Source organism: Xiphophorus maculatus, chromosome 1, assembly GCF_002775205.1.
Source record: "Xiphophorus maculatus strain JP 163 A chromosome 1, X_maculatus-5.0-male, whole genome shotgun sequence".
Classification (NCBI taxonomy): Eukaryota; Metazoa; Chordata; class Actinopteri; order Cyprinodontiformes; family Poeciliidae; genus Xiphophorus; species Xiphophorus maculatus.
The window spans coordinates 13,861,609-13,882,684 of NC_036443.1; the positions used below are offsets into that span (position 1 = coordinate 13,861,609).

Here is a 21,076-nt window from a genome sequence, read left to right on the forward strand (position 1 = left end):
GGTAGATTCTAGAGCAACCTCCTTAATACAATCCACGTTAAAAAGAAAGATACTTGCTTTAATATTTATTTATATAGCAAAAGATTTTATACAGGAGATGTTTCATTCATGTGGCATTAAGAACTAAATATACAAAAAATAGAGCCAACACAAGAAGAACAGGTAGCATCAGGTGTAGCATCGCAATAGACAATGTGAGGTGGAAAAAAAAACAACAAATACAATGTGGTCAGATATTCATGTTGAGCTATTTATTTGGTTTAGATTGAAACAATAAAAGTCTTAAAGTAATCATAGACATTTTAGAAGCATTTGGGATTTTAGTGACGAATTGTGACATAAAACGTAAAACAAAAATAAAAAAAAAAGAAACTGGGTCAGTTCATCATACCAGGAAACAATGGAGCACCACCATCCAGCCCCAGCCTCCATCTGGAGGGTCAGCATAGTGAATTTCTTTCTCCTTCTCCTTCTTTGTGGTCATGGCGTCTCTGCCGAACAGATTCATGGTGGCCTTTGTTTCACTGGAAGCAAACAGAAAAATAAGCAAATGGATGTTGATTATTATGCAGCATTTTAAAGGTATGTACACAATATATTTCTTCACCCTTCACCAATTTATAACATATGATATAACAATAAGATTGTTGAGCTGTCATATTCCAAAAATGTGAGCTCTACAGCAGCAGGAATAAGTTGTTTTGCAACACAATGTTTGCATTCAAAGTGATTTTACAGATAACATTTTGTATTACACTAATAATAATTATTTTATAACAACAAATTCACTCAACTTGCACTGGCAAAGTATATCGTTCACCCCGTGACACGTCACAGCTCATATAAACCAGAAGTGTTTTTAACATGTGACTCACAAAAAAAGATAGAAAAATCAAAATGACACAGAAAGGTTTTTGTTTAGACTCAGCTCATCAAAATGAGCTGAACATTTTTTATGTTCTTGATTATTTGTGTTTGTTTTAAGCTTTTATAACTTAATTAACCACAGTTTTTAAAAAGGTGCACAAAAATAGCAATCTAACCCTTTTTTGAACAAAGAATACATATAAAAATAATCAGCAGAGTATTGAATGTTTTTCACTATTTAAAATCTCCAGTGACATTTTCCAAATTCTATCCAAAGCATTAAAAACAAAAGTAGCAAAAACCCCAGCTACTAATGTATAAATCCTGACAGTGACAGTGCAAGCCAGGCTAGTGACTTTTTCCCTCCGCCTGTCTGAATGTCTGAGCAGCCTTCATTTTATATGAGTCTGTGTCTCAGCAGGAGCAAATATTTAATTATGTATACTCCGAGGATGACTGACTGCATGAGCAGCTTGTTCGCTGCACGTGGAGCAGATGATATTTTAACTTTCTGTTTTTTGTTTGTTTTTTCAATTCTGCCTGAAGATATAAATTATTTAAGGAAGACAATGTAATGATTGATCTAGATATACCAGAAACTTTGTCCCACATGAATCAACAAAGAATTGGCTCTGTAACAGAATTTCTTCACTCTTTCACATCAAACGATTTAAAAAGCAAATCAGTAAAAGAGGTTAGGCATCAGTTTGTGTTGTTCTTTAGTGTCCTGCAGGCCAAGTCAGAAAATGCAGTAGAAATGTTGCTCTATTAGCATTTACAGTGGTTAAGTTCATGGAGACTTTTGACCCCAAACACCCTTCATTTGGCTGCAGTTTTCTAAAAGTTAACTTTGGAGATTTTTCTCTCTCTATGACTCTCCTCCTTGCTGTCTGTGGTGGTAGGAAAAACTTTGTCCAGCCTCATCTATCACAGTTACACTTGCTTTAAAGAATTGGATTACTGCTCTGACTATAGATAGGAGCAAGTCTTTCAATCAGCAGCTATTCTTGAGGCCATTTTCTGACTTTGAAAGATCCACACACATCCTCTTTTCTCAAATGCCAAGTTCTTATCTGTCCCATTCTTCACAGATGCTGACAGACTCAGAACTCCTTGTTACATTAATTTCACCCACAGAGAAACAATAATGCAATAAAACAAAAAGTAATATTAATAATAATAATAAAAACATTGTGGGACTCTTAATCCCTTCACATTTTTATCATTTTATTTGTTTTTGTATTTTTTTTACATCTTTATCGATGGTGGAGTTGATATGAATTAAAACTAAGGTTATGTGTCTTGTGGAAAACATTTAACTGCAATGCTGTTGCTGAATATTGACACGCGATACTGAATGAAACTAATCCACAATTTCCTGACTCTTTCCTTTCTTTTCTCATCTCTACTACTTTCCCACCATTTTCTATAAACTTTGCATATCAACTTCTAAAATACATACCAACCTTTTCAAGAAATAAGACCATTATTGAAAAGTTATTTTATTTCAGTAATTAAATTCACTATGTGAAACACTTAATACAGATTAATCACACGCAGTCTGTTTTTAAGTCTTTATTTCTGTTAGTTATGATGATTTTCACTTAAGACTAAAGCACTAAGAGTACAATATCATATTTGATCAATAAAGATTTTTTATACAGAAATGAATTTAATGAAAAGCATGTTTAATACCCAATTAAAAGGTTACTGCTTTCTAACTCATCACAATGCAGATTCTAATGTATTGAATATGATAGTAGATTGTGTGTGTCAACAATAGTTAAGACACACAACACATTATGACTACATGAATCCAAAAAGTCCCAAAACGTAATTATGATAGTGCTAACAATGTTGTGATTGTAATTCAAAATGTTGTGCAATGCTAAGATATTTAAAGAACATTCTACATCTATAGCTATATAATTAATCTGTTAAGAGTATATTTTTGGTTCAAAATATGTGCTCAGTTGTTGGATGATGCCCCCGTAATGAAAGATTGAAAGTTTGTGGTTTAAAGACTTAGAGCAAAACGATGATCCCAAACTTTGGTCCTGATTACCTTATTTCTATATGACAGAGAAGAAAAACTTCTTCTTAAATAAGATGTGAATATAATAAAAGCACTGTCGTTTATAAGATCAGGATGGATGAAACACTGCATAAAGCTTTGCAAAACCCATAAGCTCTTAAATGTGCACATTTTGCCATGAAACTGCATCAGCAAGAAATAGATATCCCTATTGGGATTTTCAGATTGGACAGTCATTGTATTCTTGACAGTATCCATGACTTAGCAAAAGTTGTCTTCTATCCCAAGTTATATGTTTCTGCAGAGGATGCACAGACACAAGCTGTGTTTCTAACTGTACTGTAGTCTGACTACCAACAGTCAATGGTTGACCTTGGACTGCTTTGATCATTTCTCTGAATATTCTTTCCCAGAATCCTTCTCCCAGGACTTAGAGAGATCTTTAACAAGCCTTACTAAAACAACAGAAGCCATGTTTTGCATAATAATTGATCAATGTTAACCACACAGGGCGTACTCTGCCTCTCAGCCAATGGCAGCTGGAGGAGCCCTTGATCGATCTGATAGGTGGACGGATGCCAAACACAAAAAACAAAAATAGAAAATTGTTTCTGCCAAACACAGCTCCACCAAACTAGAAGCAGCAGCAATTAGCAAACACCTGCTGAACTTCTACCACCAACCACTCATAAGAATGGTTGTAAACAGTATAATGAGAAACATTGTCGTGATGACGTAAGAAAGTGGAGTGTCAGAAAGAGAAAGAGCTTCTTAAAGAGACAGAGGCCCAATTTCAAGGAGTCAAATTGCAAAGTCAAATTTCTTTTAAGTTATATTTGATACAGCATTTTTATAACTGAAGGTAACCACTTAATTGTACAGATACATAACACTGCCCCTTTAAACACTAGTTATTCTTATTGAGAATAACAGAAAAATGGAAGAAACAGAATAAAACAGAGCAAACCATTACAACCACAGTGAAATACTCACAGACTAAACTGGAACAAAACTGCAAGAAGTGCCTTGTAAGTAAAAAGAAGCAACGATGAATTACTTTTTAGGTTACAAATCTCTATTAGTATTAATTTAGTAAAATCAATGGTTGCATAATGTTAACATTATCATCTACAGAAAGATGTTTTGAAGTTTTTTTCTGTAAATTGGCACACATGGGGGAATTGTTTGATTGCATATTCTTGTTTTTTTATAGACTAAGAATTAAACTGTACTTTGAAACAACAACAGAGTTGGCTGATGCTTTCCTCCAAATTTGTGTATTTAGCACTTCCAGTTTGCAGAAAATCTATTTGCATATATAAACTCTTTTGCAAGCCACCTCTTGGTATATTGTGGGGATTCGTGGTTATGTAATAAAGCCAGCCCCCGAATTTCAAGCCTACTTGCCAATTCGGAATTGGGACACAATGCAAGGTCAACTTTGATGCCCCGTTTCTCCGTTGCTTCACAAACCAAACCAAGACCGAGAAAAAACTTTTCAGGCCCGAGCTTTTTGTGCCTTATGAAACTCTTTAAATCAATCCATCTCTTGGCAGATGAGAGATGGACCATCACTGGATTTTCCTCAAACCTTCATTCATTATGAACACAACAAAACATTCATCTATCAGATATAAAAGTCTAGGGCATGGCTGTTTGTATGTCTCTGTGTTGACCTGGCAACCTGCCTCTCCGTCAAAGACCAGCCTCCCGGCGATGCGGCGCAGACATGTGGATATAGACAATGGATGAATGGATGAAATGTTTTTTTCATGACTCATTGACGTAGTAGCTTCATAAGCCAGCGGTGTGCTGTGCCCTTTAGGGTTTCTTCATTGCACCAAAAATATTACACAATTTTGCTGTCACACATGTAGAATGTATGATTACGCTGCTCAGTTTTTATGCATGCACACATTTCTTCAGGGTTGAATGTAGGGCAGCTCATTCAAGCAGAAAAAAATATTGCCCATTTAAAATCATCCAGTCATTAAAAATTCTTGCACAAGACAATTATAGATGATGAAGTTATCTCTAAATTATGTGTACAGTCATCACTCTCGTTGCATAATTCTGTTGATTTCTTTACATGATGCTTCGTCCTCAAAATTCATCCATTAGTAGGTTTTCCAAAAGCTTATAGTTAATATTTGATCTTATGTCACTTTGCCTTATTCAGTAGGTACAGCAGGACGATTCTGGCTAGTCTATTTTTACAGCAAGCCATCACAACCTCAGGTTTATTTTCCTCTGAAGGGCTCCATGTGCCTCTCTGACCGGAACAAACTTGGTTTATTATGAGGTTTTCCACATCTGGAATCCACAATAGCTGATGACTATGATGCAAATGTGCTAAATCAGCACATTTGCATCAGCACACACATGTTGGATCATCTTTGGACTGTGATGCTGGCAGGCTGTCGAGTCCAGCTCCACATTAAGACCTCTAAAGGAGAATGTGACGAAAAGGGAACAAAGTCCATGATCTTGTCAACAAGGTGTGACAGTGAATTAAAGGGTCGTAGAGGGAAAACATATTTAAGGCTGAATTGATTTGAAATTGAGATAAAAAAATTAAAAGCAGCCATGTCCAGGAGGAAGTAGGGTTAGAAAATAAATTAATAAAAATATACAGTATATAGCAATAAACACATAACCAATATACGTCCAATAGCATATTCAATAATTTCACTTAACTCCGATCCAGAATTGCAAAGCATTCTGGGGGATGTAGGCAGAGGAAAGGCGTTAGCCGCTCAGCTCACAGCTGGCTAAGGTGGGTGGCATCAACTAACTCACTCACTCTTTGGTTACCTAGCAACAACCTGTTGAGCAACTTGTGCAACAGTCAATTTATCAGTGTCCCGTTTTGGTGAGTCTATGTGAAATGTAGCCTCAGTTTCCAGTTCTCACCCGACAACAGCACTACTCTGTGTGGTTTTCTCCTACCACAGCCTATCTGCTTCAAGGTGTGATGTGTTGTGGGTTCAGATTATATTCTCAGCTAATCTCGGTTACAGCGACTGGTAATTTGAGCAACTGATGCCTTTCTTTCATTTAAAAGCAGTCTGTTCATTTCCCTCTGACCTCCAACATCAACTAAGCAGTTTGTTGTGCCTCCAGCCATGAAGGCCTGAACTACAGGGAACAAAGAGACTGGTTTAAAACCCGTTAATCCTAGAATGAACTGTATTAGCCCACTTTTAGTTCCAGGGGGAGGAAGAGGAAGAGCTTCAGGAAAGGAAACTCTTTCCTGATGATGTCATACGGAGTATTTAACTCTAGTAGGATGTAGACAAAGATTGTTCCAAGTAACCCAGGATCCTAAGTAACATCAGATCACTGTTTGTGTACCCAGTGTTTGCATTCTGGCCAGTAAAACATGTCTGCAGCCGTGTCTTTACTCCATCCCTGGAGCTGAGTGGAGGAACCTCAGTAAGAGCTACCGTGTCGACGCTCCTCCAGCTGCTAGCAGAGGAGGTCCAGAGTCTGTAGTTTTCCTGAACAATGCTAGTAATTTTGGTCAATTGACCAAAAGGTTATTGATTTCTAATTCAGAAAATCATTTAATAAAACTTTATTTACAAATAATGAATTATCTTCACTTTTAATTAGCATTGTGAACTGGTTGTTTGAACACATACCAACTGCTGTAATTTAATTCTAAAAGTAGTTTTAGTTAGCGTAGAGCAAATTTAGTATTATTTCCATAGGTCTTTAAACATAGAGAGAGACAGACAGACCGACCGACCACCAAAAGTGGTTGTTGGTGACTGCTGACTGCAAACATTGACATAGTGTATGTCACCTGCAAGCTAGAGAAATTGATTTAGTTTATCATCATCTACAGACTGCAGACATCTCACTAATCAAGAGAAGATACAGGTGGTATTGCCAAAGGTTTTGGCTCTAGCCCAACATGAGTCATGGAGCCACAAAGCTGAAAGTCAAAGTTTCAACATCAACATAAAAAGTCCTGAGTGCTAAACTGATTTCACAGTCTGACAAAAAAAAGTTGTGCTCCACTGCAGTGACAGAGACACTCAGAGGAACTGAAGGGGTTAAATATTCCCTAAATGTTAACATTATATTTAGTAGTTTATTTTCTTGTCTTTGACACTTAGATGTAGAAAAGACAAGCATACAGTAAAAAAGGCCACCTTACGCTTCAAAACTGTCGACACAACTAAGACTTAAACTGTCATGACAAAACACAGATTTATTTTATATTTAGCTCATTTTTGTAAAAGATCAAATAAAAGTCCTTACTCCGAGCTGAGGATTTGGTGTTTGTAATGATCAGAAGTGAAGAGTTTCACATCCTAGACCTGAAGCTGCTCAGAGGCTAAAGTTCCTCCAAGCTGATGTGCAGGACGGATCAATATTTTACCTTTAGTTATAGTAACTGCTGCACAAGTCGTAAAAGCTAAGCACTTTAAGCTGTGGGGTCGTGTGCTTTTGACACTCAGTTGGATTTTCTTTAAGTCTCATGTAGACGAAATCTGAAATTATAGTGCTGTAAAAACAGCATTTACCACCTCAACTATTTCTTCTACTTTTTGTCACACTTAATGTTTAACATCAAACAAGTTTATATGTTAGAATGAGTTAACCAGAATAAACCTACGCATTTATAAGGTGATTATTTCATATGTATCTCTCCAGTGTATAAACCCATTTATCTTTATAGGGTCATGGAGGTGAAGCAGGGGGTGGAGAGGTGGGGATTATATCTCCAGCAGTCATTGGGTGAGAGGCGGGACAGGTCACCAGTCCATCGCAGTGCAATATAGAGACACACATGACAAACAACTGTGCACTCACATTCACACCTAAGGACAACTTAGAGGAGAACAGTTCACCTAACGGTCATGTTTTTGGCCTGAAGGAAGCCGGAGTACCCAGAGAGAACCCACTCATGCATAGGGAGAACATGCAGCCAAGCAGAATGACCCCAGATGGAGATTTAAACCTGAGGTCTTCTTTCTGCATGACAACAGTGCTATCCACAGCTCCTGCATGCTCACAGTCCGCTCACGGTCCCTCATTCCCACCCATGTTCCTGTCCATATTCATATCCACATAATGAGGAACAAACTTCCAATGGAGACACACCCAACTTGGCTTGAACAGAACCAGACATTAACTGGCTACAGAAACTTGACAATGGCTAGAGAAGGGGCTTTTGTGACCTAATCAAAGAGGCCACAAAAGAACCTGAAACTACAACCAAAGCCTGTCTAAGTTGAAGTCAATGGTAATGTTTCAGCAATAAGATAGAGACTGGGTGAAACTGACATAAATGAGGGATATCCATTCACCTCAACAGGCCTTTAAAGCTAAAAACCTGCATAATGGGTAAATAAAACAACTCTACGATGAGGAGTGGGTCAAAATGCCTCCACAGTTATTTCAAAGATGAATTGCAGTTATTATAAATGACATATGTTTGATATGCCTGGCTGCTACTGCCTCTAAGACAGCCACAACCAGTAGAGGGAAACAATTATTTTACATTCAGTAGGAGAGACTGATTTCATAGCTTTCTTCCTTATTAAATGAAGACATGATGATTTAAATTTTGGTTGATAATCTGAAACATTTAAATTTAAGCAACAAACAGAGGAAATCAGTAAAACGTCAAATGTTTTTTTTTAGCACTGTGGATTATAATTATGCAAAAACATAAATTTCAACACGAATTGAAACTTTTAAAAGCCCCTGTCCTTTGTAAAGTTTTAAAGCACAAAGTGTTATTCTTGTGTGAAATGACCTTCACTAACGCAACAAGTCAAGACAAGCTCTTTGTTTTATGAACATACTAATGAGTGCATTTGTCACTTTTTACAGCCAACAACTATAATCAATTGAGGGTAAATTAAATTGTCACTAGGGGAGAAAAATCCGTCACACTTATTTTTTAAGTTACAACTATAACAGCATATCCTGTGATATTTAGACAGGGGTGGCCCTATTCATCTTCACAATAAAAATCCTAATAAATTTGAACTTATGATCTTTTAATTGAAACATTTTTCTACAGCGTGGCATATTTTTACAAACCTCACCAATATTTGGGGAAATTTCATATTTCTTGGTAGCCACCAAAAAGTTCTGGCATAATTTTGTCAGGATTTCTAAACACTTTTTGTATCAAAATTGTTCGAACTCATTTCACCACATATTTGACTTTAAAGTCCTCATTTTCCATAAAATGGTTGCGGTGTTTGGGTTACCCTTCTTTTTCCATTCGAACACTAGTTTTGCTGTGTATTTGGGAAAAACCTAAGTGTCAGACAAATAAATAAATAAATAAATACAAAAAAGCTGAATGATTTAATCGCCCATCTATTAGGGGAATCTTTTATCTTCCCTCTGTAAAGGAGGAACCGGACAAACAAGTCTTTCTTCCTGCTCAGCCATCTCAAAGCAGTATCAAAGTTCAGTGTTGTAGCTTTAGTCGTTACGATTGACCACTCTCATCCCATCAGCTTGAACTGGAAATACCCGATACTCACTGATCACACAGTACAGTACAATCAACGCTCCAAAGGGAAACATGAGATAAATGAATGATCACATCAAAATTGACACCACAAACCACTGTAGCTTGCTTTTCAGCTGTTCTACTTCTCGTTCTATCACAAAAAATACTCTGAATAGCATTTAGCTTGTTTTTGGGAATACCTCTAACGCTGTCTTGGAGCCGTCCCTGAAGGCACTGCAGGTGAAGAAAGGACTCAGAAGTCCTATAGCCTCATTCTAAGGATTGGTGAAGAGCACTTGGAACTACGGATGCAACCAGTTCAGCTTCAAACCTGAAAGAAAAATTATGCAACAATGAGAACCGGTACAGACTGTAACTCTTTCCGGACTAAAATATGTCAAAGTATAATCTTTCTACAAAAAAATGTGCCTGATTACAATAATTTACAATTTAACAAGATGGGAAATATCTTGTTAATATAGGATCAGGTTGGTGTGGAAGCATTTCACTGCATTTAAGACATGAGTCGTTACTTTGTAAATGCTTTTCGTATTCATTCAGCTATCTTTACTTTATTTTAAAAGTTGTTTAGTAAAAAATCTGAAGAAAAAAAAAAGCTTTTCATGGCACTACATCAAATTAACCGCTTATAAACATAACCTTTGCCGCCTGCAGGGATATGTGGCTCCAGTCCTAAGACAATACTTATAGGGAATAATTTAAAAAAATATATTTTCAGTCTGGAAGAGAAAAGAGCGTCAAGGATGAATTTAATAACCTTCACTGACATTAAATGATTGATAATAAGCATTCTTTCCATGTTCAGACAAGCCTTCCCCAGGTTTTGCAAGTGTTCCAACTGCAAAACATCACCACACTTGCAATATAAAAGCCGCCATACAAGCAAAGAGAAGTTGGGAAAACATGTTTGGTCCCTGCTTCAACCGTAACAACCCAACTCACCGGGTTCAATGGGTTTAATGTTTTCAAATGTTTTTGTCTTGCTAATTTACATTTCTCATTATCTCAATGTGAAAGATCTATGCAGGCAAAGAAAAAAGAAAAAAGAAAGCACTCAGAGACTGAGAAGGAAAGTCAGCAATCAGATTGATAACATTTTTGCCGATAGCTGCTTCTGAACCGGCATGTCCTCAAGCAAGGAGCTGCAAACCCGACGGCATAACTCGAATTTTGAAAAGGCGTCATTCCTTAAATAGGAAGTTCTGAAAGGGCTTAGAGCTAAGGCAGGGAAAGCAGCTTCTCCAATTCAATCCAATTCAATTTATTTATATGTTGTTAATTCATAACACGTCTTCTCAAGGTGCTTTGGAACAAAAGTCATTTCAATTCAATTATACATACATTCCAATTGATCTACTTATTTTCTGACAGAGTAACGTGTTCAAGAAAGTAGGTCAAGAAACAGGACCCCCTCCACAACAGTTGCACATGTTAGTCTGACGCAGCAAAAACACTCAGTGTATAGTACTGGATTACATTAGAGAGAAGTATCCATGCATCTCATTATCAAATGAAAATCAATTATATAATGTATCTATAGGAGATTGGCTTTGGTAATCTCCTCCTGCTACATTGCTGCTGTCAAATGAATCCAAAGATCTCCAACTGAACTTGCAGTCTGAACATGTTTGCTTACATACTTATGACTAGAGCTGAAGCAGCATGACTCTCCAGATCCAGTGCATATTTATATTTAAAAAAGTGGCCATCATACTTATTTACTCATAGTAGTGGATCCGGTCATGTTCAAACCTGACAGTAACCTACTTTTGAGCAGATTACTTAATGCCTTAACTGTTTCATGATCTTGCTTTTTTTTTTATTAACGATTTGTTGTCTCTCAATGAGTTGTTTTTAGTGTAGCCATTTTCTCTGCTTTTAGTCCTTCGGCTGCGACTTTGACAACTGCTGTAGTTTGGAGCCGAGACCCCGAAAACCTATGGATCAGATTGTGTAGTGAATAAAAGGTGTTTAGCTGTAATCTGCAGGCTTAGTCTCTTAGGAGCAAAGCACAAAACCGCATTATTATGGGGTGGAGAGAAAGAGAGAGAACAGAGTGGTCTTACCGTGCGCAGCTGCGGGTCGGTTATCTTTAACATTGCGCCCCTTACTCACTTCTGAAAGAATAAACTAAACAGGGAGAAAAGAAACACAGAGAGACACTTTAAATTAAAAAAAAAAAATCGCAATGTCATTCGGTAACAAGAGCCAAAACTCAGCGCAGACTTCAATGTGGGTGAAAAGTTTTGAGCACATAAATTACTGGAGGGTCACAGAGGATGACAGGTCGGGGCAGTAAAAGCATGACTAAAATGTTGCTGTCAGTTATAAGACCTCTGGATAATGTTCCTATAATAAGGAGCAACACATACCTGTAAACTTCCCTCTCCTGTCGCCGCCGACTCGCCTCAGACCCTATTTCCCCCACACTTAGATTGATTTGACGGGCTGCGTGAGAGGGATTTCTCGCGTGTCTGGAGATGCAATGCGCGCTCCCGGTGCGGGACTGTGGCACAAACTGCTGCGGGACGCTCTGCTCTGCTGCGAGGAGGAGGAGGATGGCCGTGCCATAACTTTCGCCTCTACGCGCCGGAGCAGCAACTCCTCATCTCTCACCGCAGCCTCAGCATCGCTGGCCGTGCAGAGGAGCAGAGAGAGAGAGGGAGAGAGAGGGGGTAGGTGGGGAGAGGAGCCCTCATCGATGGGACAGCCACGTGATTGGGACGTCGCAGTGAGCCCCCCCTTGTTTCTGGGTGGGTGCAGCTATGCGTATCAAAATCCTGCGTACCAACACAGAGTTCGCTCAGGTGCGACACCAAAAGACGTCTCGCAAAAGTATTCATTCCCTTTTGACTCTCCTCCATTTTTTCCACAAATAAACACCACAAACTTTTAGTGTATTTTTATTAAACCCCGAAATACTGCGTCTCTAAATAAAATCCTACAGCAGAATGCAGAAGGAACACAGCAGACAGGTCAGGGATAAACTTATTGACATGGTTCAAAGGTTTCAAAACTATATTTCCAAACTCTGAACGTCTATGTCAGTCTCTATGCAAACCTGGCAGAGACACAACTCAAGAGACTTGCACCTGTAATTGAAATATATTTCACCAAAAAACAGTATATTTACACTTTTCACAATTTTATTCTGTAAGTCATGTAGCATTTGTTTCCCCTTTCTCAATTACGTATTATTTTGTGTTTGCCTATTGCATAAAATCCAAATAAAACCCACAGAAACTTGTGAGCAAACTGTAAATTCTTTTTGCAAAACGCTGCAGGTCCCAAAATATTCTCCGCCCAGCTTATTAAAATGTTTGTGCCGCTCGCTTTTGTTGAGTTGTGCAAATAGAGCTGGTGTCAGTCGATAATTACCATCTGTCAAACCAGTTCTGCATGAGAGGAAAACGTACTGCAAGAGGACAGCTGAAAGTCAAGTTAAAGTTTATTTAGAGCTGTTTATGTTGAATTTTAACACACAAAAAAAAACAAGACAAACCCAAGTAGTTTACAGAAACTTGTATGTAACAAACAAGCTGCTCTGTTACATGATACCAGTAACATTAGCATCAACATAACAAGCACAACTGTTTAGGTCTAAAAATGCAGATTCCAAAAACTTAGCAAATGAATGCAGAAGCTACAGTTTACTGTTTCCCAGATTTGGACTGCATAAATTTAGTCTCTGTTCATTTCATTACAATAAAACTGCTCAGGAGTCCTGCTGTCTTCAGGATGCGATCTTGTGGACTGCTATTGTGATGCTTCCATGACTCCGCACCAAAATGTTCCTACAAAACAATCAAAGAGTCAGTGACAAAAACACATGCTGATCAAGTCTGTACAATATTAGGAAAATATGTGATATGCAATAATATTGCAACTATATGACTTGCAGTAAATAAAACATATATTTAAAACATGTCGATGTTTTTCTGATTTGGGTACTAAAATGTTTGCACTGCAATAAAAATTCGCAAATGTTAAGCTTCAAATGTACTGCAGTTAAACAAAAATTACTTTATAATAAAATAAAATAAAAATATTCTAATGAAGAAACTCAAACATTTCTACAAAACCACAAAAGGAAATATTGATCTAGATTGTATACATTTTCCAATTCAAAGAGAATAAACCTTGATTTTAAAAATAAATGTCTGATTTATTTTTAAATCAAACATTTCACACTGTCAACCCAGCTATACATAGATGTTGGGTAAAGTTAAAGTAAATATGCACATGGCTGCAAGGTTTTAGGACATAAAGTACTTTCCACCGTTTAATTCAGAAACATTCGCTTTACATACACCAGCAGGTGGCAGCAGAGGCACTAAAATGCAAAACCACAAGAGACGAACAAATAGCCGCTCCAGCTCAGGCGCCACTGGACTGGAAAGCAACTGGATGGACCGTCACCCCCCACAAACCAGGAAACCTTCTTTTACCAAATTCCTCTTGACTTATTGGTCTCCGCAAGCATTAACCAAATCCAGCACAGGCTTCCCCAAGACAGATTATAGATATAAAAATGTACAGAAAATACAAGTCAAGCCGAAACAGTGTCCGTGCTCACCCCGAGTCAGACTCCAGGCAGACGGTCGGGGAGTCTGTCGGGTCTTTGGGGAGAGCCGCAGCTTGTTTGGCCAAAACCGACACAACACCACCGTGTTCGTCGGACAACGACCCACGACCTGGAAATAAAAACAGGACTTATTGAATGAAGAAACGTTGGTGAAGCTCATGAGCATTGCTGAGTACTCAGTCTCAGTAAAGTCAGCTCATCTCCGTTTTAGCTCCTGTTCATTTATAATTATCAGCAAGAAACAGATGTACAACTTGTGGCTACAGCTGCACCAATCGCCTGTAAATCGAAATTGTCCGATGTTCCCTTGATCAAATCGGCTTTTAGCAAGTTGGAGACAATTTTAAATGAAAAAAGAAATACTGCTAATGGAATTACATCATTATTTACTATCAAATTTCTGAATTTTTCAGTGCTGTAAATCAATTTTTATCTTCTTGATGAAAATTGATTTGATGCTTGGGTCTTTAGGGTTGCAGATGCCACCTTATTGCCTGCAGTATGTATTTTAATAAATGTTTTTCTGAATTAATCGTGATGTGTTGGTGCCAAACCCTGATAAAGGAAATGGACATATCAGTAGTTTAATAAGCATTTACTAATGTTGTTTAGATTAGTTCAGAGATGCTTGCAAACAACCCAAATGCCAGAGTGAGAAAAAAATCTACATTATTTTTGTATGCTTTACTTACATTTACAGAAAAAAGTGGCAGGCCGACTAGAACAATGGTGATGAATCACCAGCAAGTCCTCTGTCTAACAGACACGCACCACTCCACCATCTTGGACAAACAATAGCAAATGTACTCCTTCTTCCTCCCCGCAGTCCAAGTTTGGTGTAGCAACATATCAATTAGTTATCAAAAAAGCTAAAACAAATCTAATATGAAGATTTTAAATGTTAAAGTTCAACCATGACCACAGAAAAAGAGACTAACCAGGTGAGAGTTTCGTGCTATAATTGAAGCAACAAAACCGTTATTGTAAAAATAATTGCATAATCTTTAAAGTTTTGATGATACACTTAATAATGATTCTCTTTTGGTCTCTAAAACAGCCCTGATCAATAAAGACACAAACTATAAATAGGCCAGGCCTCTGAAGGTCGATGCTACTTCAAGTTCTCAGTTTTTGTAGTTCTAGAAATTAATGAAATTTCTGTTTATGTTTATAATACTGATTCATAACCAATGCCATCTAAAGGCACTTATTCAAATCAGGTACAATAATCAACACTTGATCCTTACTCACATAATCCACTCGTAATACCATAACTATAAGTTTAGAACCAAAAAACGTTTTGGATTTAAAACTTTCCAACTTGTTGTGAGTTTTATCACTTATGACCGCAAAAAATCAGTGACTTATTAATGAATCCAGAGGAGATTTATGAATCCCACATAAAGTTTTCAATTATTACATAAACTTCATGAAAAAATGAACCGTGAACAGACTCTTACAGCCCAGACTGTGTCCCTGCTGGTCTGTGCAGAGGACTCCGACCACAGCTGGATTCTTCATGCTACAACACAAAAACACAAAGAGAAAAGTCAACATCGTTCTCAAAAACTGTGAAATAGAAACGAAATTACCGAAACTCACGTGTCATCAAGATGTTGTTCAAGCGTCGACTCCATCGATAAACATCCGCGGATGACTGAAAAGTCAGTTTTCTGGATGAAAACCTCTTTTTGTTGCTGTCCTCTTCGTGAAACGTTTCCGGATAGAGTCAGCTGACTATCACTTGCGCTAAGAGTGCTTATGAGGACCAAAACGTACGAAGCGCGATTGCGTGGAGATACTAAAAAGTAAAAAATTAAGAAAAACAAAGAAATAAAATAAAATTGAATAAAAGTCTGGACGATTAGGAGAGGAGCGCTAAGAAATATTATTAACAAACACCTGCTATTTATTTATTTATTTATTTATTTATTTATTTATTTGTTTATTTGTTTATTTGTTTATTTATTTATTTGCATATGCCTGTTTGTTACTTATTTGTGTATTTATTTGTTTGTTTATTTCTTTATTTACATTTAGTCATTTTGAACTGTCATCACTCTTAGGTTAATATATATATTAATATATATAACCATATACAAATATAGCCATATATGTATGGTTATATTTATATTATTAATATTTGTTTTACCTCAGATGAAGTAGCTTGACAATGAATAAGCAATAAGTGAATAAGCAAAGTATATTCTATTCTATTCTATTCTATTCTATTCTATTCTATTCTATTCTATTCTATTCTATTCTATTCTATTCTATTCTATTCTATTCTATCTTTATTTGATTATATTAACACTGTCCCTTCTTATGTTCAGTGAAGTGCAGGTACCATTTACATTGAGAAAGAGGGGGAAAGTGCCTCACTTTGACTTAAATTGTGATTTGCGTCTGTGTCTGCTGCACTTCTTTGGTTAAAACATGTTAGTTCATTTAGTGACGTTACTCAAAGTGCGTAGAAAGTGAATAAGTTTTACTTAAGTAAGGGTAGCAATACTTCATAGTAATATGAAGTCTCACACTCAAACATGTCACAGACATGACAGACATGTCACAGCAACAATATTATGGTATAGGATTTCAAAATTATTCAGCTAAAAATCACAGAGTTTCACAAATATTCAAAGCTTCAACTTGTCACAAAGGTCATAATCTCAGAATTTGTAAGGACGAGGGAATATTCTTTTTATGGTCTTGCTTTTAGTTTGTAGAGAAATCAAGGTTATGCTTCTACAAAAACACAATATACTGAGGGTAACAAGAGTCAAGAATCTTTTTCCTACTGTTGTTAAAAGACGTTAGTTAAGATATGTTTTCTTACTTTGAAGCGTATAAACCCGAGCGATTTCTGTTGTCGTTTCCAAAAGGATGCAGCCTCAGTGCTCCTGCTGACAGGGTAGAACTTATTGAATATAATTATGTGACAGTAATGTTGGAGGAATCCATCACATCCCCAGAAGAAGGTTAACATCCTGATGACTAACACACCAGGTACATGCTTCTCTTATACTTTAATTCTCGTCTCTTACGGTTTCCTTCTTCTCTTCCACATATTTCTCTTTATGTATCTTAAATTCCTGCCTTCCTGCTTTTTGGCAACAACCCGCTGCTCTCACCATTTGTAGCTGCAAGTATGCACTTATGCAAGTGAATGTGTAAGCAGAGTAATTTGCTGCTGCTATGTGTCGTTTCATATTTCCTGGCTGGACACATTTAAGAAGTTTTCAATATTTTTTAAATGCTGCCTGGCTGAAATACCACATTTTAGCATTCATACAAATAAGAGCAAATAAAAAGACAATTGCGTTGCACCCTTTTCCTCCTCTTGGCACTTTACCAATGAACTTTAATTTCACATGAGACAATATGATTCACCCTCAATGATGAGACTTGTATCAGGAGATAAAGTTGACCATTAAATGAGTGAAAATCAGAGAAACAGTGTTCGGTTCACAGCACTAGGCATCATCTTAGGTTATCTTAAGGATGGAGCCAAGAGAAGCAAAGAAACTAAGACACGTGTGTATTTATCTACTGCTAAGATACATGTTTTCTATGCTTTTGTTTATGATTATATGTGACTAAAACCGGCCTTAGCTGATTTCCTCAGTCATGGAGGTTAAGAGATGGCCGTGTGCATATGAGCAAGATAAAATGATCAAAAACAGGTACAAACAGTTTCAGCTGAGAGCACAAACAGTTTCACCTCTCCCATGAAATGATAAAACAGATGTTCTCAGTTACTGAACATTATTTATTACACTATTACAATCCAATCTCATGATCTGTAGATGGAGGCCTTAAAGACTTGCAACAGTTCCTCTGTAAAGTATCTAGTCATAAGGACTGAACACATATACTTGCTACATTTTTAGATACTAGTTTGAAAATATGTTTCCGTGACGTCCTGTCCTTTGTTTCGCCATTGTTGCTCTCTTTCTATTCCAACTTGTTTTGTCTGTTCTTTAGCCTGAGGAAATTCTCTGACCTTTATGTAATCTGCACATATTTTCTTAAATTTGAAGCGATGATGTTTGGAGTTTATTTGAGCGTTAGCCATCTCATGCAGGAGGCAGAAATCTAAAAGCACAGGAGGAGTGAGGAGAACCTTCATCTTCCAGATGACGACAAAGGGAGGGTGTGGGGAAATGTCAGATGTAGTGAGTGGGGTGTTGGGTGGGGTGGAGGCTGCAGGTGGATAAAGAGAAGGAGAGAGTGAGCATCCTCTCTGTTTCTGAGAAGTTCTGCAACCCTTCATTACTGCCTGACGGGTCTGAACCTGCCAGTGTAAAGCGCTGCAGACACACTGTCAACATTTCAGAGAATCCCTGCTGCTGACATGGACATCCGTGCCGTCTGTCTGTCCTTCCTGCTGGTGACTATGAGGCTGTCCAGAGGAGCTGTGGCCCCATCGGTGAGTGGGAAACTTGGAGGCCGTTGTTAGTTAGTGACAAAACCTTTTTGGACTAAAATAAGATGTTATTACATATTTGCAACAGTTTTTTTGATTTTGTCAAATTAATTTTCAGTAACAAAGTGTCTCTGTAATAGTATTATTTTTAGGTGATATTGAAATAGCTTAATTTTAAAACAGTTTGTTTTTATCAGATTGAAAATAAGCTACTTTTAAGGAATGTAACTGTTGCTAATAGAAACCTCTTCAGTAATTATACATAGTTACTGATGCATTTTGTTGTTTGACATTTAAAATGTAAGTAGCTGATAACATGAAGCGTCCCACCAGTTATGTGCCTTTTGTTTGAAACTTATTAAAAAAAAAATAATTAATGCACTATGCTGATTTCTCTGTGATATAAATCTAAAAAACTTTGTGCCAGATGTTAAAGCCTAATTGAACAGGTTGCGTTTCTGGATAATTATGTTTGATTGAATTAAACAGCAGACCACATCCTCTTCTGCTTCAGTCTTTTGGAAAAATCCAAAAGGAAATCATCTCAATTTCCCAAGCATTTGTCATTTATAATTCAACTACGAAGATGACACATAATTGAAATAAAAATGTCACAATATTTGAAGTTATTGTAGCGTGCTTCCATTACAATAATGAGATGAATTTATAATCACTTTGCATTTGTTCTTTCATCTACTGTTAATGTTTCAATTTCCTCGTAATAGCTTTCTTGCTAGCTATTAACAATATATTAATCAGATACCTGTCTTTTACACTTACTTTGATATTGTTGAAATTGCAAAGATATAGTACCACATTATTCATACTGTTAATGTTTCAATAAGAAAATTTTTTAGACTAAGTTGCTGTTTGAATTGCTGCCTCATTGTCCCTCTGCTTGTCCTGCAGACCTGTGAAAAAGATGAGCAGTGTGGTCATCTCGAATGCTGTGCCGTTAGTCTGTGGAAGAGCAATCAGAGGATGTGCATCTCACTAGGAGTGGAAGGGGATGAATGCCACACTTTCAGCTTCAAGGTGGATCCAAATACAGCAACCGCAACTACAGCAAACATAAAGTACAGTGTGTTTCACTGGGATGTTACATAACAGACCAGCAAAGACTAGTCCAGAGTTGTCAGGTGGAAGTAAAGCAAAAGTCTGCCGGTGTGTGATTTCATCCCAACATGTATGCGGCTGTTAAGCATGCTTACTATGGCATATTTGTAGCTGTAATGGCAACAAAAGGTTGTTCTAGTATTTTGGATTATTATTTTGTCTTGAAAAACTAAGGTCTTGCACCACTTCAAGATGATTTTCTTTTTTTCATCTAAAGACTTAATTATTTGTGATGGCAGCATTGTCGCAAAACAAAAATTCAAGATGAGTGACTACTTTATCATTTCAGTAATCTTCCAGCATCAGTCTCACACACACTGAACCTGTCACTCATGCATCCCACACTTGCAGTGAGAGGTTTAGATTAGATAATTTAGATATATTTAGTGTTGGCAGTGTTGGCCAGAGCGTTGTAAAAGCTGATGATAACTGCAGAGGCAATTGATCTTGTCCACACCGAATGAGGCGATTAGAGTCATGGATCTCTTTGATAATCTAGACGAGTGAAAAGTTCGCTCAGCAAGGACTGAATCCACCTCTGCGGTTCAGTAAAAGACGCTTTGAAGCATCTCCACATGTCAACTGATAAAAGATTAAAATGTCAGATTAGTCCATCTCCTCCTCTCAATTCTTCTCTTTTTTCCCACTTTCAGGTGCCGTACAGTGGGATAAGGCAAGAGCACACCTGTCCCTGTCTCCCACACCTGACGTGCAAGTTTTCTTACGACCTGTTCAAATGTATTGAAGACTTAAAAAAGTAAATAACAAAATAACAAATTTTCTTATCTTAGAAAGGAATCAAAAGATAATCACAATAAAATTGTGCTAAAATCATCAGCACTGATTTGATGACTGCTGCAGTGATGAGCATGTCCGAGTACAGATGCTCAGACTCTTCAATAAACAACAGAGAAAATTATGCAATTTCTTTGTACTTTTGAAAGGTAATATGTACCGTATTCAAGTTTGCTTAATGCTTGTTGAGTGTTTCCATGAGAAAATCTGAGGCTTAAAGTTTATCATGTCTAGCTTTTGAAGGGGAAGTACTATGTAAAATTTATCTTTTTGAGCTTTGTATTATGCTATGACATTATTCCCTCATCAATAACATACCTGAGGTGATGCATTGAATTTTTCATGCATGTTTGTGAAATCCTTTAATCTCCCGTGGCAACCAATGAGCTGTGCAAAACTCTTGGTGGGACTGAGCGTCGCCTTTGAGGTGCAGCTCCTCCTTGGGGTTACAGTTTTCAATCTTCCCAGCATCCGCCTCTCAGCGCTGCCACCTCTACCCCACTGACTGACCCATGTCTCCTTCAGACTAGCCAGCAGCTATTAGCAAAGACCTGGTGCCACTGCACATCTCCTGAGCTCATTATATGAGCTACCTCTCAATGAAACGCTGGTAAAAAAAAAAAATAACATTGTTAAGCAGAAAATGGAGGAGCAATGTTGTGATGACAAGAGTAGGAGTTTCTTAAAGAGACAGAGGCCCAGTTTCAAGGCGTTAAATTACGAAGCCAAATGTCTTTTAAGTCA

At 37.3% G+C, this 21,076-nt stretch overlaps 3 protein-coding genes across 3 annotated transcripts in view; 1 reads left to right on the top strand and 2 right to left on the bottom strand.

The window, feature by feature from the left end:
• Window positions 1–12,060, bottom strand: part of slc16a4 (solute carrier family 16 member 4) — a 29,099-nt gene extending 17,039 nt beyond the window's left edge. The window contains exons 1-4 of the mRNA XM_005801391.2: window positions 11,783–12,060; window positions 11,477–11,540; window positions 9,590–9,720; window positions 392–524 (exon numbers count right to left, since the gene is read on the bottom strand). Coding sequence (XP_005801448.1) covers window positions 392–508 — 117 coding nt within the window. The 5' untranslated portion in view covers window positions 509–524; window positions 9,590–9,720; window positions 11,477–11,540; window positions 11,783–12,060. The remainder of the gene's footprint in view (window positions 1–391; window positions 525–9,589; window positions 9,721–11,476; window positions 11,541–11,782) is intronic.
• On the top strand, window positions 513–20,565 carry prok1 (prokineticin 1). The gene is made up of 4 exons (XM_005801346.2): window positions 513–582; window positions 18,332–18,424; window positions 19,331–19,456; window positions 20,191–20,565. The coding sequence occupies exons 2-4, from the start codon at window positions 18,350–18,352 to the stop codon at window positions 20,296–20,298; spliced, it is 309 nt and encodes a 102-aa protein (XP_005801403.1). The 5' UTR covers window positions 513–582; window positions 18,332–18,349; the 3' UTR covers window positions 20,299–20,565.
• Window positions 12,841–15,732, bottom strand: lamtor5 (late endosomal/lysosomal adaptor, MAPK and MTOR activator 5). Its single transcript, XM_005801345.2, has 4 exons — window positions 15,598–15,732; window positions 15,456–15,517; window positions 13,987–14,104; window positions 12,841–13,204 (listed from the first exon to the last, which is right to left on the bottom strand). Exons 1-4 carry the CDS (start codon window positions 15,630–15,632, stop codon window positions 13,144–13,146), a joined length of 276 nt encoding a protein of 91 aa, XP_005801402.1. The 5' UTR covers window positions 15,633–15,732; the 3' UTR covers window positions 12,841–13,143.
• Window positions 20,566–21,076: the final 511 nt, after the last annotated feature.

Bases quoted from the DNA above. Each gene is read 5' to 3' on its own strand.
- lamtor5 (XM_005801345.2), bottom strand. From the start codon at position 15,632: ATGGAGTCGACGCTTGAACAACATCTTGATGACAC. The intron at 15,518-15,597 runs GTGAGTTTCGGT...TTTGTGTTGTAG, and splicing joins GAACAACATCTTGATGACAC to CATGAAGAATCCAGCTGTGG. The intron at 14,105-15,455 runs GTAAGAGTCTGT...TTTTATTTCCAG, and splicing joins GCAGGGACACAGTCTGGGCT to GTCGTGGGTCGTTGTCCGAC.
- prok1 (XM_005801346.2), top strand. From the start codon at position 18,350: ATGGACATCCGTGCCGTCTGTCTGTCCTTCCTGCTGGTGACTATGAGG. The intron at 18,425-19,330 runs GTGAGTGGGAAA...CTTGTCCTGCAG, and splicing joins GAGGAGCTGTGGCCCCATCG to ACCTGTGAAAAAGATGAGCA. The intron at 19,457-20,190 runs GTGGATCCAAAT...TCCCACTTTCAG, and splicing joins GCCACACTTTCAGCTTCAAG to GTGCCGTACAGTGGGATAAG.